The sequence below is a fragment of the Rhagoletis zephyria genome, unplaced genomic scaffold, assembly GCF_001687245.7.
Source record: "Rhagoletis zephyria isolate East Lansing unplaced genomic scaffold, Rhagoletis_zephyria_1.1 Rzeph_scaffold_00153, whole genome shotgun sequence".
Taxonomy (NCBI): domain Eukaryota; kingdom Metazoa; phylum Arthropoda; class Insecta; order Diptera; family Tephritidae; genus Rhagoletis; species Rhagoletis zephyria.
The window spans coordinates 375,347-391,135 of record NW_016157237.1 but is presented as its reverse complement, the minus strand read 5'-3'; the positions used below and the strand labels follow the sequence as shown (position 1 = coordinate 391,135).

The window sequence follows — 15,789 nt, the reverse complement described above, 5'->3', positions numbered from 1 at the left end:
GAAAGAACTGGATACTTTTTAAATCGGTACACTCGGTACCGGATCAATGCTCAAAAGTATTGACTCAGCACATCACTATATAACACTGACTGGGGTGAGGCTTAAATTGCTGGCGGCAGAGATCTCAGCATTTGTGTTTTTTCAATGCCACATGATAGTACGCCACCATTGCCTTTATTTTAGAGATTCTATAATGTTGAATTCCCTGAGACTGAATGTTGGTTTAATACCAGCACTGATCCCGGACTCACACATTGCTGGATCTTCACTGTTGTCTACAAAACTGACCCTGCGTCAGTATTTGGGGTCTTCATCGAAGTAAATGGGGCTAAGCTTCACTTCTGCTTCGGTCTTCCAGGCTGTGGTATGTATTTGCAACCCTCAAGGCCATGGACTACGTGGTGGTAAATAGGTAGAGGGGAAGGAGTTTACGTGTCTGCAGTTACAGCCAAGATGCACTTAAGGCATGGAAGTCTCGACTAAATAATGTTGGCAAACATAACGAGCCTGCTTTACTCTGGGTGCCAGGACCCTCGGGAGTACTAAGCTAATGAGCCATCTGACCATTTGGCCAGAACTGGCTCAGACCAGGTATTTCTCGGTCCACAACCAGTTATAGCATTCCCACCTTTGGCCATCGAAGCCTCTTTTAGAAACTGGGTGAATACTTCGCTCAGCAATGACTGGGAGGCATCGAGGGGCTGCATGTGGATAAAACTCATGTTACCGTCAATCTCAGTAGGTCTATCTAGTTTTTTCCTCTCACTGAGAAGACGGGACTGCTGGCTGGTCACTTCACGTGGCACAAACACCTGACTGTGATAGGCGTACATGACAACTCCATTTGCCCATCCTACCTTGGAAGAGGATGAGACGGTGGAACACTTTTTGAGCTTTGCCTCGCCTTTGCAAGAATTAGGTATGAGACATTTTGGCCGCGATGTGTTGAGAGACGAACACCTGAGCTCTCTGACACCGAACAATCTGCTTAGGCTTATTTGCAAATCGTGCAGATTTAAAACAAAGTAAAGGGGACATGAAAACAGTACAACGGACGGCATGAGTGTTGTTTCCCACACGCGTTGTTTTGTGCCTGGTCCCGACAAAGAAGTATAACACCAACGATTAGATACCATATTAAATCTGCAAAATGCTTTCGAAAGCTTTTGATCGCCATAGAATAAGGCTCTCTCTGCTAAAACTGATCTTTACTTCTGTACTAGTCGACTTCTAACTAAGAGCACATTCTAGCTTTTAAGACCGCACAGTTTGGGAATTAAAAAAAATTAAAAATTGCTGTCAACTATGTACCTAAGACTTCATCCCCCAATGAAATTAACATTTGCAGAAAGCCCATAGTGTATTTATTGTGCAATTAAATTGACATTGAGTAACAATTGTGCAGTTACAGTGAATTAAAGTAAGCGAATGTATGTATGTGTGTGCATATTTCCATTTTAAGCGAATTAATAACGCACATCTTTAAGAGCATTCCCGATTTTGCTCAGCGACCGCCTTCTTTAGTTTTTTATTGTAATTCCAATGCTCAGCGCAAAATACCAAAACCGACAAGCCCACGCCAATGCCATACAAACACCACAACCAGTAGAAATCTTCCAAAATCAAGTGATCACGCTTCATCTGCGTCACTCTTGTAGTGTTCAACTTTTTTGCTGCTACCATATCGTCATATGCCTGACGGGTCCATTGATCGACTAGTCCTGCGCTATGTAACTGGCCGAGAAAATTGTTGAGCGCCTCCCTATAAATAGAGTGTTTCTGTATTGGTATTGACATAAGAATTGATTTCGAAAAGTAAATTTGTTCGCTTATATAGTAAAGTGGGCGTGGTAAATTCGACTGATATCTTGCTAAGACGGGCCAAAGTGGGCTCAGTAAATTGTAAGCATATGTCCCATCCATAGATAAACGCTGGCGCTGTAATTTGTCGTGAGAGTGCTCGACTACGAAATTCTTTCTTAAGATTTCAGCTTTTTTGGCGCCGATGTAGAAGGGGAGGACTTCCCTTTGAAACGCACTGGCTCTCATTGGTATTTTGGATTGTACAAAATCATTCATGGTTTTTACGCGAGAGTATTTAGGCGGCTTGCTAGTAGAATACGACTGTAGTCCAGCAGAAATATATGTGCTCATGAAGATTCCACTGAAGAAGAGAGTGAAATACAAGCAGCGCTTTAGATATCTGGCAGTAGCGCGGACTCTTACACACGATGGTTGTCCAATTACGCAACGAAGCACTACATTGATAAACACCCAAAGGAAGATTTGAACAGTGGCTGCTGGAGAACAACGACGACGCCAAAGTACACTTTCAAATGTTAGTACAACGGAGAAGACGAAGAGTAGTAGTATCATAAAAAGACCCAACACCGAATTTAGAATAAACAAAAGCACTGCACTGTCGGGGACCAGCGGAGGCATTGGCACCATAATTATCCAGTCGACCGGCAGCACCGGCGTTGTTGTTCCAACATCATTTACCACTACAGCTGAGGTTGATGTTCCTATTATTACATCGACTGTGTCATTTCGTAATTGAGCCGACCACAGCGGCACACCATCATAAACGTCGGGCTCCACAGGTACTGGAAAGGTGAGTGTAGCATTGATCCTCAAGGCGAATTCACGCACAATTTTGGTCAAAAATCCACCAATTTGCACAATTCCCTGACCGTCGCGCCACACAATGGTCCATGGATCAAGTTGGTCGGGTGCAGTTCGGATGGCAGCACCTTTTATGTCCTTTATTCGATCCGGAAAACAATCCTCCACCAATGTTTTACGTTGGATGTTGAATTGTGGAAAATAACTAAAAGTATAGAAATGTCCATCCACTGCATAGTCCCTATAGATGCTCATTACGTTCAGTAAATGCATTTGGGCACAATATTCGAAAAGTAATTGTTGCTGGCCTTTTAGTTCCTGGCGCTGTTGTAACGACGCAGCGGTGTTGTATTCGGTGTTCCAAATGAAAAGTATGCGGACATGGCGATTATTTCCCAAGCAAGCGATCATCATCTCCAATAAATCGGCCTTGAAGATCGGAGGCAAACAGCGGATTAAAAGCATATCATCATTTGTTAGGCTAGACAAATTGCCGCAGGGACTGTTCGCTTGCTGTAAATTAACGGTGTTATTAGTGCTGAGCCAACGAATGTCATCATCGGAGAGACAACTCTGCTTTGTGGCGTGGGCATTTACGATTCGAAATGTGTTAATATTTCGTTCCAAGTCAATTTTATTGATAATTTTACTAATATACAGAGAAGTTTCGGCGTTTATGTTGAATTGTGGATAAGCAGTCGATAGTGGAATGCTGAAGAGTAGCAATGAAATGCCTATAGTCCACATATTACTGATTCGGAGAACCGCACTTTACGGAAATACTTGTTAGACTATTTAGAAAGACTTCAGTAGGCATCACTTATGCAACCATCGTAGGCATATGTAGAGCGTTAAAAGATTTTTATCATCTTCAAAATTAATACATACTTAAGTTGACAAATGAGGTATTTTCAATCAACTTAGAAATTTATTAGCGTAAAAGCGTCAATTGTTGGATTGCAGTGGCATAGATAGCTCCACGCCGGGTTGAATAAAAATCCCCTTTAATTTCCCTCTCCTCTAACTACGCTAATGATGCCACCATGTATTGAGTAATGAAGCCTTCATCAGGGTGTTTAAGAATTTTATTAAGTTCTCATCCATTCTCTTAAGGCGTTCCATTTGTCATGATTTGAGTGTCGTGCCTCATGTGGGCGTGTATTTCCTCATTTCCTGTTTTGGTTTCCTTTCCATTCTTTTTGTCAACGGCAATTAATTTGCAGGAGTTTACATTAAGGCCATTAGCAAATGCTATTTCTTAAAATTTCAGAACCGTTACTCAATTTGTTCAAATAAACTTAAGTGAAAGGTATGAAATAAAAAAAAAAGCAATTGCTTAGTTTCTATGCATACGGCGCAATATATTCGTTTAGTTTAGTATTAACCTCTTTACGGCCTTAATGATCTAGAAGGCTTAAATAAAGTTTGCATATGGTTTTCGGATATTATTTTATACATACATAAATGGAAAAAATAAAAAAAAGGCTTAATTGAAGAAATTATTTTATATTTTTATTAGTATTTGACTACAGAAAAATTCTCTACGATTACTATTTACGTCAACATGAAAAAAACTACGTTCAAAAGCATATTGGGAACCATTTTGCCTCTGCTTTTAAAGGGTTAAAGAGCGTTTCATATATGACAGACTCTGCATTAAAGGGATAAATGTTGCGCTTTCGTAAAGATATCGACCAGTATAACCGTTTTTGTTATATAAATTTGTTTGTGAAAGCTGATAGTTTACGAGTTATTAGAGTTTAAAGGAAGCTTTTTTGCCAATCTGGCCACTCGGGTACAGCATCCAATGTCCCAAAAATTGGGTCTTAAGATAAAACAAAGACAAATATTTCAGAGACAATGCTAATGGTGCATTAAATATAGTGTTTTCTTGTGGAATGGGAGCGAAAATTAAGAAAGCGACATTTTGAACGGTATTTTGAGGGTGAAGTTATTGTTATTGCAACTTCTCTAAAGTTTTCCTACATTATATGATCATTTATCTCAATTTAATTCCATTATCTATTTTCTAACCGAAGATCTACGATTTTGAAAAAAAGCTCGTCTTTTGTCCATAGTGCGCCGCCCTGCTGTCTAGATGCGCATGTTGATGTGTTTTTTAGTAGCTCTACTTTCGGCATACTCTCTCAGACATACATTCATATGTACTTATATGTATGTAATTGAATGGCATGCACCTTAGCCTGAAAGACGGAGTTAACTTGCCTAATCTAGTGAAAAAAGCCTTCTAGGTTTTGTTCCGTCCACCCCTGCTCACATCCACGGTTGCCATTTCCAATTTGTTTTTTTTTTCGGACCAAAAAATGGACCAAATGGTAAAAAATTTACCAATTTTTATTACATCGGGAAATTGAGTGGAGTTTATTCCTCTCTATCAAGAAAATATAATAATAAGTTTTTATAACGATTTTTTTTTTTTTATATTGCATCCAAAGTGCATTACAATTGTATAATATTAACGCTCAGCTGCTAGGGATCTGTGAGGCAGACTAAAAATGTTATGAACTAAATCACACAATTCTCCAAAGACCGCTTCACCCAATCCATTTTTAATCAAACTTACTCGATCTCGAAAACGTTCTTTATTGGTACAGTTTTTGAAGTTACCTTCACTCAGCCTCAATTTGCGAAATTCAGGAAATTGATCGAGTAGCGGCAAAATTGATACATACATCAGTATCAGAAAGAACTTTAATATGAAAGGGTGATAACAACTTAACCAAAGGCTTGTCCAATGTACCATTTTAAAAAGAATTGGACCAATGGACCAAACGAAAAGAAATGGGCCAAATTTGGTTCATTTGGACCAAAACGGCAACCGTGCTCACATCCGTGGTTAGTCTTAGAGCAATTAGTAACCAGATGAGGAAAGTAGAGTGAAGGCCTTTACCTTTTTCTGTACCCCTGCGAGTGGATGGGTGTACTAACTTCGTATCCTCTTCATTGTCTCCTAAGATGAGTCTTGCATTAATCAGTGGACCCTCTTTCTCAATTATGATGTGGGAAGAGGCAACCAGTTCTGAAAGTACTTTGAGAGCGTACGCAAGCAAGTTAATAAAGTTCCGCTAGATAGGAGCGCGGACCACAATGTGAAATATGAGCTTATTTTGTGACGAAATCTAATATCTTTAGAACTAGAACAGGTATCGTATGTAACGGTGTTTTAAAACTTTTAGGAGAACGTGCGATATTTTCCTGACTATTCGCGTGATTTTGGATATGAAAGACGTATCATAATTTGGTTAATGGGCAGTTCATCCCCACCCAACCTCTGCTATGGTACAAAGGCCTTCTTTCTCGCACAAAATTTTATCAAAATTATCAAATCACGATTACAGGTATTTAGGTATGCCCATTAAACATTTACTAGAACTAACCTTTTGCTATAGAGTAATTGCATACATATGTACATTTATGATTTGCCCCCAGCGTTGCCATTTTGGTATAATTGGACCAACATTGATAGCTTCATTTTCCTTTGGCAGTTTGGTTGGTTTTATGCAGCTTTTGGTAGGCAAAAGTTTTTTTTTGAAAATAAAACCAAATTGAGCATTAAAATTTGTTTGCTTACTTTGCGTTTATACGTCCAGAAAATTACTTTATTTAATACGCAATTTTTCGCAAACAAAAACTCACTTCCCAAAGCTATGACAGATCATCTTCTTATTTGCCATTGCTCCCATTTGACGTAAACTGTGCTTTTGACATTTTCTTTTCAATTAAAGCTACTTACCATATTCTTAGAAGAAATTAAAAAAAAGGTTTTATACTTAAAAAAAAAATTAAAATTTCATAAATTATTTAAAAATATATTTTGTTAGTGATATTAGTGATTTATTTCTATAATTAAATATAAAACGGAAGGCATATGTATAATGCACATATGTTTATGCAATTATTTTCACTATTATTTAGTAGGATTAACTGCATAACCGCGTAACTGACATTTGCTGCCAAAAATTGGATTTGCTCACAAGCAAGCTCTTGGCTCAATCCTTAGCAATTCGTCCTGAAATATACTAGCCAGAAGTGCGATTGCCTTATAAAAAAGAGAACCATTTTGAAATATGAGTGTTTCTACTCTCTGGAAAATAATTTATGCAACCTCACATATGCAATTTGGCATTTTGTTGATAAGCGGTTTTGTATTTTAAACGACGATTTGTATCTGGTTTTAATTAGCGAAATATAATTCACAGTTCTAAAATTTGTCCAAATTCGTATTCAGCTTTTAGACGTCCAAAATTCGAAATTTTTGTCCAGCTTGTAAATTATAAAAAATGTATGTTCGTTATCATAAATTTATGTTTTAGTACCCAAAATGTATATTCAATTCTTATGTTCATGTCCATTTGTGTTTTGTTTTAAATAAAAAAAAAAAAAAATCTATGTCCAGGTTTTACTTTCAAACGTTCAATTGCCAATCTCTCTGTATGAACGAAAAAACCGCTCCACTCTTATCATCCAAAAGTTTTTATTTTATTTGTATTTTATAGCAAAAAAAAATATTTCATTAAGTTAACAAGCGCAATTACACTTGACTTAAGTCGAAGGTATGTATGTATGCTCATATGTATGTATGTATGTAAATAAGAGTAGCAGATACGTACATATATTATTAAATGATTTGTTACAGTTTGTTTTATAAATTATATTGTTTTTTTCTTTATCGAGCGTCGTTAATTAACGAAAAAAGTTTTTGTTTTTTTTTTTGTCTAATTTTACAAATAAATAAAATCTCATTTCCGTTTGGGTTCAAGTTGCGGCGGTTTAGCTTTTGACGGTTTCGTGGTTTTGAGTTCTTTGTTACAATATTATATATATATATGTATATAGTTCAGTTACAGTTATAAAATTTCATATAACCAATAGCTTTTCCCAAATTACATTCATCGATGCTTTTTATGTCTCTCTCTCTCTTTTAAACGGTAATATGGGTTCGCTTTCGGCTCTTTGTAATCCATATTTTTATTTTATTTTGTTGTTGTTTTTCTCAAATTCGTTTCACGTCTAATTTAGACGATTGTCGTCATTGGATGATAATTCGTGATAATTTGCATTCCTTGTTGTAGTTGTTTCGTGATTTTGTTCCAGTGCAATGATTTATTCGCAGCATTAATGCAGCTAGATTTTCTTTTAAACCAGATTATAGAATTTTATCACGACTGTTTGGGATGTTGCGGTGGTGGTGGTGGCGCTGGTTTAAAGCATTGCAGTAGGAAGGCAGTGTATAGTAAGAAACCAACAGCCAATGCGATTAGCGCATACATAAATATATTCAGTTCTGGTTGGCGGAAACGATTCTTGCGCAACCATTCCAAAACCTCATCTTCAGAGAGAAGGTCACCTGCAAGGTACATACATAGTATGTAGATCAGAGACAATTAAATTTGATAAGGTGTTACTAATAGATTATGCGTAAATGTATGTACCTCTATAAATGCTGGGGAACCTTCGTCGGAAATAGACCATAGCTGGCAGTTTTGTAACGCCCCACTTCTTGGCATAGCGCGAATCGGCCATCTTCACAAATGTTATATCCAGATTATCCGTTTCACTGTCAATGTTTTCAAGTTTTTCCAATGCGGCTATGCTATCTTGCTGATTGTGTTCATCTAAACAAAAAAGTGAGGTTATAAAAAGGTTTGATCTCTATTTTGAATGTTCGGCAATGTTTAGTCACTCACAAAAGAACACCGTTATGAATTCATTTTCTTCGAGTAGTTTATCCAACATCTTACGATTGACTTCCTCAATTTCATTTTTAATTTCGAAAACATCCTGCGAAGTCAGCCATGTAATAACCTTGTCATGTTGGTGTAAGTCGCCATCGTACAATACAGGAACTTGCTTTCTGAAAGTGTTATAGACGAAAATTAATGTTACTAAGTGAATTGGAATTTTTTCGGAATTGTTTTAGAAGTACATTGGATATAATAGAGAACTAAAAAATGCTCTTAGCTAAGACTAACTATCTAAAAAAAGGCAATTTTTTAAGTACCCTATAGGCGCTTATACAAAAATCTTAAACAACCCCAAAAATGTGGAGGCCATCATAAAACAATTGACGATATGTTTAGGTTAAGCAGCTGGATATAGTGGAAAGGATAGTCCATCAGTGGATAGTGACATGAATGGGACACTCAAGACTACTTCCTTTCCAGCGCTTAATGCAGTGCTTAACGTGTTATCCGTATACAGTGCAATGAAAAAACATAGCTACAAGTTTGTTTCATATTACGAGCGCTATGCACATGGTTAGCTTTGGACCTTCTTGTCAGTCTCTAAGCTACTTTGAGGCTTATTGACTCCACCATGTATGTAATTAATTGATAGACTTTGAAGATCTTTGATATTCGCTGGTACTTCGAAGCTAAGGTCTTAAAAATATCTGAAATCATAGATATTAGAAGCCTCAAGGCTGAACTGAACTACAGCATTTGCTAGATTCCGTAGAGATGACTCATAACTATTTAATTGTACTCACCTAAAGTAGACCAGTGATGGTATATTCACAACATCGTATTTCTTAGCCGCTTCTACGCTAGCAATTTTTACAAAATCAATGCCAAACATATCAGCTTCGCCATCGATTTCTTCAAGTTCTTCAAGAATTTCTTCACACTCGGCGCAATCTTCATCATCTGTAAATATAAATTAAAGGTTATTATCATTTTTGTTGGCCACGTGCTATCGATACTCACAAAAGAACACCACCAATAATGTGGATTCGGCCATCAAACGTTCCAGCATGCGTTCATTTACTTCTTCAATTTCATCTGCCAATTCACGATTGTCATCATCAATAAGCCATTCCAAAACTGATTGCTCGTTTTGCAGATCGCCCTCGAAAAGTAAAGGATTGCCGTTTCTAAATATATGGAAGCACAAAATAAAAAAAAAATAAAATGACGAATACTAAAAAATATTGTTTTAAATATCACGCTCAAAAATATCGGAAAAAANGTAAATTAACGGTGTTATTAGTGCTGAGCCAACGAATGTCATCATCGGAGAGACAACTCTGCTTTGTGGCGTGGGCATTTACGATTCGAAATGTGTTAATATTTCGTTCCAAGTCAATTTTATTGATAATTTTACTAATATACAGAGAAGTTTCGGCGTTTATGTTGAATTGTGGATAAGCAGTCGATAGTGGAATGCTGAAGAGTAGCAATGAAATGCCTATAGTCCACATATTACTGATTCGGAGAACCGCACTTTACGGAAATACTTGTTAGACTATTTAGAAAGACTTCAGTAGGCATCACTTATGCAACCATCGTAGGCATATGTAGAGCGTTAAAAGATTTTTATCATCTTCAAAATTAATACATACTTAAGTTGACAAATGAGGTATTTTCAATCAACTTAGAAATTTATTAGCGTAAAAGCGTCAATTGTTGGATTGCAGTGGCATAGATAGCTCCACGCCGGGTTGAATAAAAATCCCCTTTAATTTCCCTCTCCTCTAACTACGCTAATGATGCCACCATGTATTGAGTAATGAAGCCTTCATCAGGGTGTTTAAGAATTTTATTAAGTTCTCATCCATTCTCTTAAGGCGTTCCATTTGTCATGATTTGAGTGTCGTGCCTCATGTGGGCGTGTATTTCCTCATTTCCTGTTTTGGTTTCCTTTCCATTCTTTTTGTCAACGGCAATTAATTTGCAGGAGTTTACATTAAGGCCATTAGCAAATGCTATTTCTTAAAATTTCAGAACCGTTACTCAATTTGTTCAAATAAACTTAAGTGAAAGGTATGAAATAAAAAAAAAAGCAATTGCTTAGTTTCTATGCATACGGCGCAATATATTCGTTTAGTTTAGTATTAACCTCTTTACGGCCTTAATGATCTAGAAGGCTTAAATAAAGTTTGCATATGGTTTTCGGATATTATTTTATACATACATAAATGGAAAAAATAAAAAAAAGGCTTAATTGAAGAAATTATTTTATATTTTTATTAGTATTTGACTACAGAAAAATTCTCTACGATTACTATTTACGTCAACATGAAAAAAACTACGTTCAAAAGCATATTGGGAACCATTTTGCCTCTGCTTTTAAAGGGTTAAAGAGCGTTTCATATATGACAGACTCTGCATTAAAGGGATAAATGTTGCGCTTTCGTAAAGATATCGACCAGTATAACCGTTTTTGTTATATAAATTTGTTTGTGAAAGCTGATAGTTTACGAGTTATTAGAGTTTAAAGGAAGCTTTTTTGCCAATCTGGCCACTCGGGTACAGCATCCAATGTCCCAAAAATTGGGTCTTAAGATAAAACAAAGACAAATATTTCAGAGACAATGCTAATGGTGCATTAAATATAGTGTTTTCTTGTGGAATGGGAGCGAAAATTAAGAAAGCGACATTTTGAACGGTATTTTGAGGGTGAAGTTATTGTTATTGCAACTTCTCTAAAGTTTTCCTACATTATATGATCATTTATCTCAATTTAATTCCATTATCTATTTTCTAACCGAAGATCTACGATTTTGAAAAAAAGCTCGTCTTTTGTCCATAGTGCGCCGCCCTGCTGTCTAGATGCGCATGTTGATGTGTTTTTTAGTAGCTCTACTTTCGGCATACTCTCTCAGACATACATTCATATGTACTTATATGTATGTAATTGAATGGCATGCACCTTAGCCTGAAAGACGGAGTTAACTTGCCTAATCTAGTGAAAAAAGCCTTCTAGGTTTTGTTCCGTCCACCCCTGCTCACATCCACGGTTGCCATTTCCAATTTGTTTTTTTTTTCGGACCAAAAAATGGACCAAATGGTAAAAAATTTACCAATTTTTATTACATCGGGAAATTGAGTGGAGTTTATTCCTCTCTATCAAGAAAATATAATAATAAGTTTTTATAACGATTTTTTTTTTTTTATATTGCATCCAAAGTGCATTACAATTGTATAATATTAACGCTCAGCTGCTAGGGATCTGTGAGGCAGACTAAAAATGTTATGAACTAAATCACACAATTCTCCAAAGACCGCTTCACCCAATCCATTTTTAATCAAACTTACTCGATCTCGAAAACGTTCTTTATTGGTACAGTTTTTGAAGTTACCTTCACTCAGCCTCAATTTGCGAAATTCAGGAAATTGATCGAGTAGCGGCAAAATTGATACATACATCAGTATCAGAAAGAACTTTAATATGAAAGGGTGATAACAACTTAACCAAAGGCTTGTCCAATGTACCATTTTAAAAAGAATTGGACCAATGGACCAAACGAAAAGAAATGGGCCAAATTTGGTTCATTTGGACCAAAACGGCAACCGTGCTCACATCCGTGGTTAGTCTTAGAGCAATTAGTAACCAGATGAGGAAAGTAGAGTGAAGGCCTTTACCTTTTTCTGTACCCCTGCGAGTGGATGGGTGTACTAACTTCGTATCCTCTTCATTGTCTCCTAAGATGAGTCTTGCATTAATCAGTGGACCCTCTTTCTCAATTATGATGTGGGAAGAGGCAACCAGTTCTGAAAGTACTTTGAGAGCGTACGCAAGCAAGTTAATAAAGTTCCGCTAGATAGGAGCGCGGACCACAATGTGAAATATGAGCTTATTTTGTGACGAAATCTAATATCTTTAGAACTAGAACAGGTATCGTATGTAACGGTGTTTTAAAACTTTTAGGAGAACGTGCGATATTTTCCTGACTATTCGCGTGATTTTGGATATGAAAGACGTATCATAATTTGGTTAATGGGCAGTTCATCCCCACCCAACCTCTGCTATGGTACAAAGGCCTTCTTTCTCGCACAAAATTTTATCAAAATTATCAAATCACGATTACAGGTATTTAGGTATGCCCATTAAACATTTACTAGAACTAACCTTTTGCTATAGAGTAATTGCATACATATGTACATTTATGATTTGCCCCCAGCGTTGCCATTTTGGTATAATTGGACCAACATTGATAGCTTCATTTTCCTTTGGCAGTTTGGTTGGTTTTATGCAGCTTTTGGTAGGCAAAAGTTTTTTTTTGAAAATAAAACCAAATTGAGCATTAAAATTTGTTTGCTTACTTTGCGTTTATACGTCCAGAAAATTACTTTATTTAATACGCAATTTTTCGCAAACAAAAACTCACTTCCCAAAGCTATGACAGATCATCTTCTTATTTGCCATTGCTCCCATTTGACGTAAACTGTGCTTTTGACATTTTCTTTTCAATTAAAGCTACTTACCATATTCTTAGAAGAAATTAAAAAAAAGGTTTTATACTTAAAAAAAAAATTAAAATTTCATAAATTATTTAAAAATATATTTTGTTAGTGATATTAGTGATTTATTTCTATAATTAAATATAAAACGGAAGGCATATGTATAATGCACATATGTTTATGCAATTATTTTCACTATTATTTAGTAGGATTAACTGCATAACCGCGTAACTGACATTTGCTGCCAAAAATTGGATTTGCTCACAAGCAAGCTCTTGGCTCAATCCTTAGCAATTCGTCCTGAAATATACTAGCCAGAAGTGCGATTGCCTTATAAAAAAGAGAACCATTTTGAAATATGAGTGTTTCTACTCTCTGGAAAATAATTTATGCAACCTCACATATGCAATTTGGCATTTTGTTGATAAGCGGTTTTGTATTTTAAACGACGATTTGTATCTGGTTTTAATTAGCGAAATATAATTCACAGTTCTAAAATTTGTCCAAATTCGTATTCAGCTTTTAGACGTCCAAAATTCGAAATTTTTGTCCAGCTTGTAAATTATAAAAAATGTATGTTCGTTATCATAAATTTATGTTTTAGTACCCAAAATGTATATTCAATTCTTATGTTCATGTCCATTTGTGTTTTGTTTTAAATAAAAAAAAAAAAAAATCTATGTCCAGGTTTTACTTTCAAACGTTCAATTGCCAATCTCTCTGTATGAACGAAAAAACCGCTCCACTCTTATCATCCAAAAGTTTTTATTTTATTTGTATTTTATAGCAAAAAAAAATATTTCATTAAGTTAACAAGCGCAATTACACTTGACTTAAGTCGAAGGTATGTATGTATGCTCATATGTATGTATGTATGTAAATAAGAGTAGCAGATACGTACATATATTATTAAATGATTTGTTACAGTTTGTTTTATAAATTATATTGTTTTTTTCTTTATCGAGCGTCGTTAATTAACGAAAAAAGTTTTTGTTTTTTTTTTTGTCTAATTTTACAAATAAATAAAATCTCATTTCCGTTTGGGTTCAAGTTGCGGCGGTTTAGCTTTTGACGGTTTCGTGGTTTTGAGTTCTTTGTTACAATATTATATATATATATGTATATAGTTCAGTTACAGTTATAAAATTTCATATAACCAATAGCTTTTCCCAAATTACATTCATCGATGCTTTTTATGTCTCTCTCTCTCTTTTAAACGGTAATATGGGTTCGCTTTCGGCTCTTTGTAATCCATATTTTTATTTTATTTTGTTGTTGTTTTTCTCAAATTCGTTTCACGTCTAATTTAGACGATTGTCGTCATTGGATGATAATTCGTGATAATTTGCATTCCTTGTTGTAGTTGTTTCGTGATTTTGTTCCAGTGCAATGATTTATTCGCAGCATTAATGCAGCTAGATTTTCTTTTAAACCAGATTATAGAATTTTATCACGACTGTTTGGGATGTTGCGGTGGTGGTGGTGGCGCTGGTTTAAAGCATTGCAGTAGGAAGGCAGTGTATAGTAAGAAACCAACAGCCAATGCGATTAGCGCATACATAAATATATTCAGTTCTGGTTGGCGGAAACGATTCTTGCGCAACCATTCCAAAACCTCATCTTCAGAGAGAAGGTCACCTGCAAGGTACATACATAGTATGTAGATCAGAGACAATTAAATTTGATAAGGTGTTACTAATAGATTATGCGTAAATGTATGTACCTCTATAAATGCTGGGGAACCTTCGTCGGAAATAGACCATAGCTGGCAGTTTTGTAACGCCCCACTTCTTGGCATAGCGCGAATCGGCCATCTTCACAAATGTTATATCCAGATTATCCGTTTCACTGTCAATGTTTTCAAGTTTTTCCAATGCGGCTATGCTATCTTGCTGATTGTGTTCATCTAAACAAAAAAGTGAGGTTATAAAAAGGTTTGATCTCTATTTTGAATGTTCGGCAATGTTTAGTCACTCACAAAAGAACACCGTTATGAATTCATTTTCTTCGAGTAGTTTATCCAACATCTTACGATTGACTTCCTCAATTTCATTTTTAATTTCGAAAACATCCTGCGAAGTCAGCCATGTAATAACCTTGTCATGTTGGTGTAAGTCGCCATCGTACAATACAGGAACTTGCTTTCTGAAAGTGTTATAGACGAAAATTAATGTTACTAAGTGAATTGGAATTTTTTCGGAATTGTTTTAGAAGTACATTGGATATAATAGAGAACTAAAAAATGCTCTTAGCTAAGACTAACTATCTAAAAAAAGGCAATTTTTTAAGTACCCTATAGGCGCTTATACAAAAATCTTAAACAACCCCAAAAATGTGGAGGCCATCATAAAACAATTGACGATATGTTTAGGTTAAGCAGCTGGATATAGTGGAAAGGATAGTCCATCAGTGGATAGTGACATGAATGGGACACTCAAGACTACTTCCTTTCCAGCGCTTAATGCAGTGCTTAACGTGTTATCCGTATACAGTGCAATGAAAAAACATAGCTACAAGTTTGTTTCATATTACGAGCGCTATGCACATGGTTAGCTTTGGACCTTCTTGTCAGTCTCTAAGCTACTTTGAGGCTTATTGACTCCACCATGTATGTAATTAATTGATAGACTTTGAAGATCTTTGATATTCGCTGGTACTTCGAAGCTAAGGTCTTAAAAATATCTGAAATCATAGATATTAGAAGCCTCAAGGCTGAACTGAACTACAGCATTTGCTAGATTCCGTAGAGATGACTCATAACTATTTAATTGTACTCACCTAAAGTAGACCAGTGATGGTATATTCACAACATCGTATTTCTTAGCCGCTTCTACGCTAGCAATTTTTACAAAATCAATGCCAAACATATCAGCTTCGCCATCGATTTCTTCAAGTTCTTCAAGAATTTCTTCACACTCGGCGCAATCTTCATCATCTGTAAATATAAATTAAAGGTTATTAT

At 35.8% G+C, this 15,789-nt stretch overlaps 2 protein-coding genes across 2 annotated transcripts in view; both read right to left on the bottom strand.

The window, feature by feature from the left end:
- Window positions 1-7,270: 7,270 nt before the first annotated feature.
- Window positions 7,271-9,844, bottom strand: LOC108383150 (uncharacterized). The gene is made up of 6 exons (XM_017639532.1): window positions 9,756-9,844; window positions 9,351-9,517; window positions 9,134-9,290; window positions 8,334-8,500; window positions 8,079-8,261; window positions 7,271-7,993 (listed from the first exon to the last, which is right to left on the bottom strand). The coding sequence occupies exons 1-6, from the start codon at window positions 9,842-9,844 to the stop codon at window positions 7,806-7,808; spliced, it is 951 nt and encodes a 316-aa protein (XP_017495021.1). The 3' UTR covers window positions 7,271-7,805.
- A 3,898-nt stretch (window positions 9,845-13,742) lies between these two features.
- Window positions 13,743-15,789, bottom strand: part of hlk (hulk) — a 95,220-nt gene continuing 93,173 nt past the window's right edge. Inside the window, exons 24-27 of the mRNA XM_017605306.1 lie at window positions 15,606-15,762; window positions 14,806-14,972; window positions 14,551-14,733; window positions 13,743-14,465 (exon numbers count right to left, since the gene is read on the bottom strand). Coding sequence (XP_017460795.1) covers window positions 14,278-14,465; window positions 14,551-14,733; window positions 14,806-14,972; window positions 15,606-15,762 — 695 coding nt within the window. The 3' untranslated portion in view covers window positions 13,743-14,277. The remainder of the gene's footprint in view (window positions 14,466-14,550; window positions 14,734-14,805; window positions 14,973-15,605; window positions 15,763-15,789) is intronic.

Bases quoted from the DNA above. Each gene is read 5' to 3' on its own strand.
- LOC108383150 (XM_017639532.1), bottom strand. From the start codon at position 9,844: ATGTGGACTATAGGCATTTCATTGCTACTCTTCAGCATTCCACTATCG. The intron at 9,291-9,350 runs GTGAGTATCGAT...TTATATTTACAG, and splicing joins ATTATTGGTGGTGTTCTTTT to ATGATGAAGATTGCGCCGAG. The intron at 8,262-8,333 runs GTGAGTGACTAA...TTTTTTGTTTAG, and splicing joins ATTCATAACGGTGTTCTTTT to ATGAACACAATCAGCAAGAT.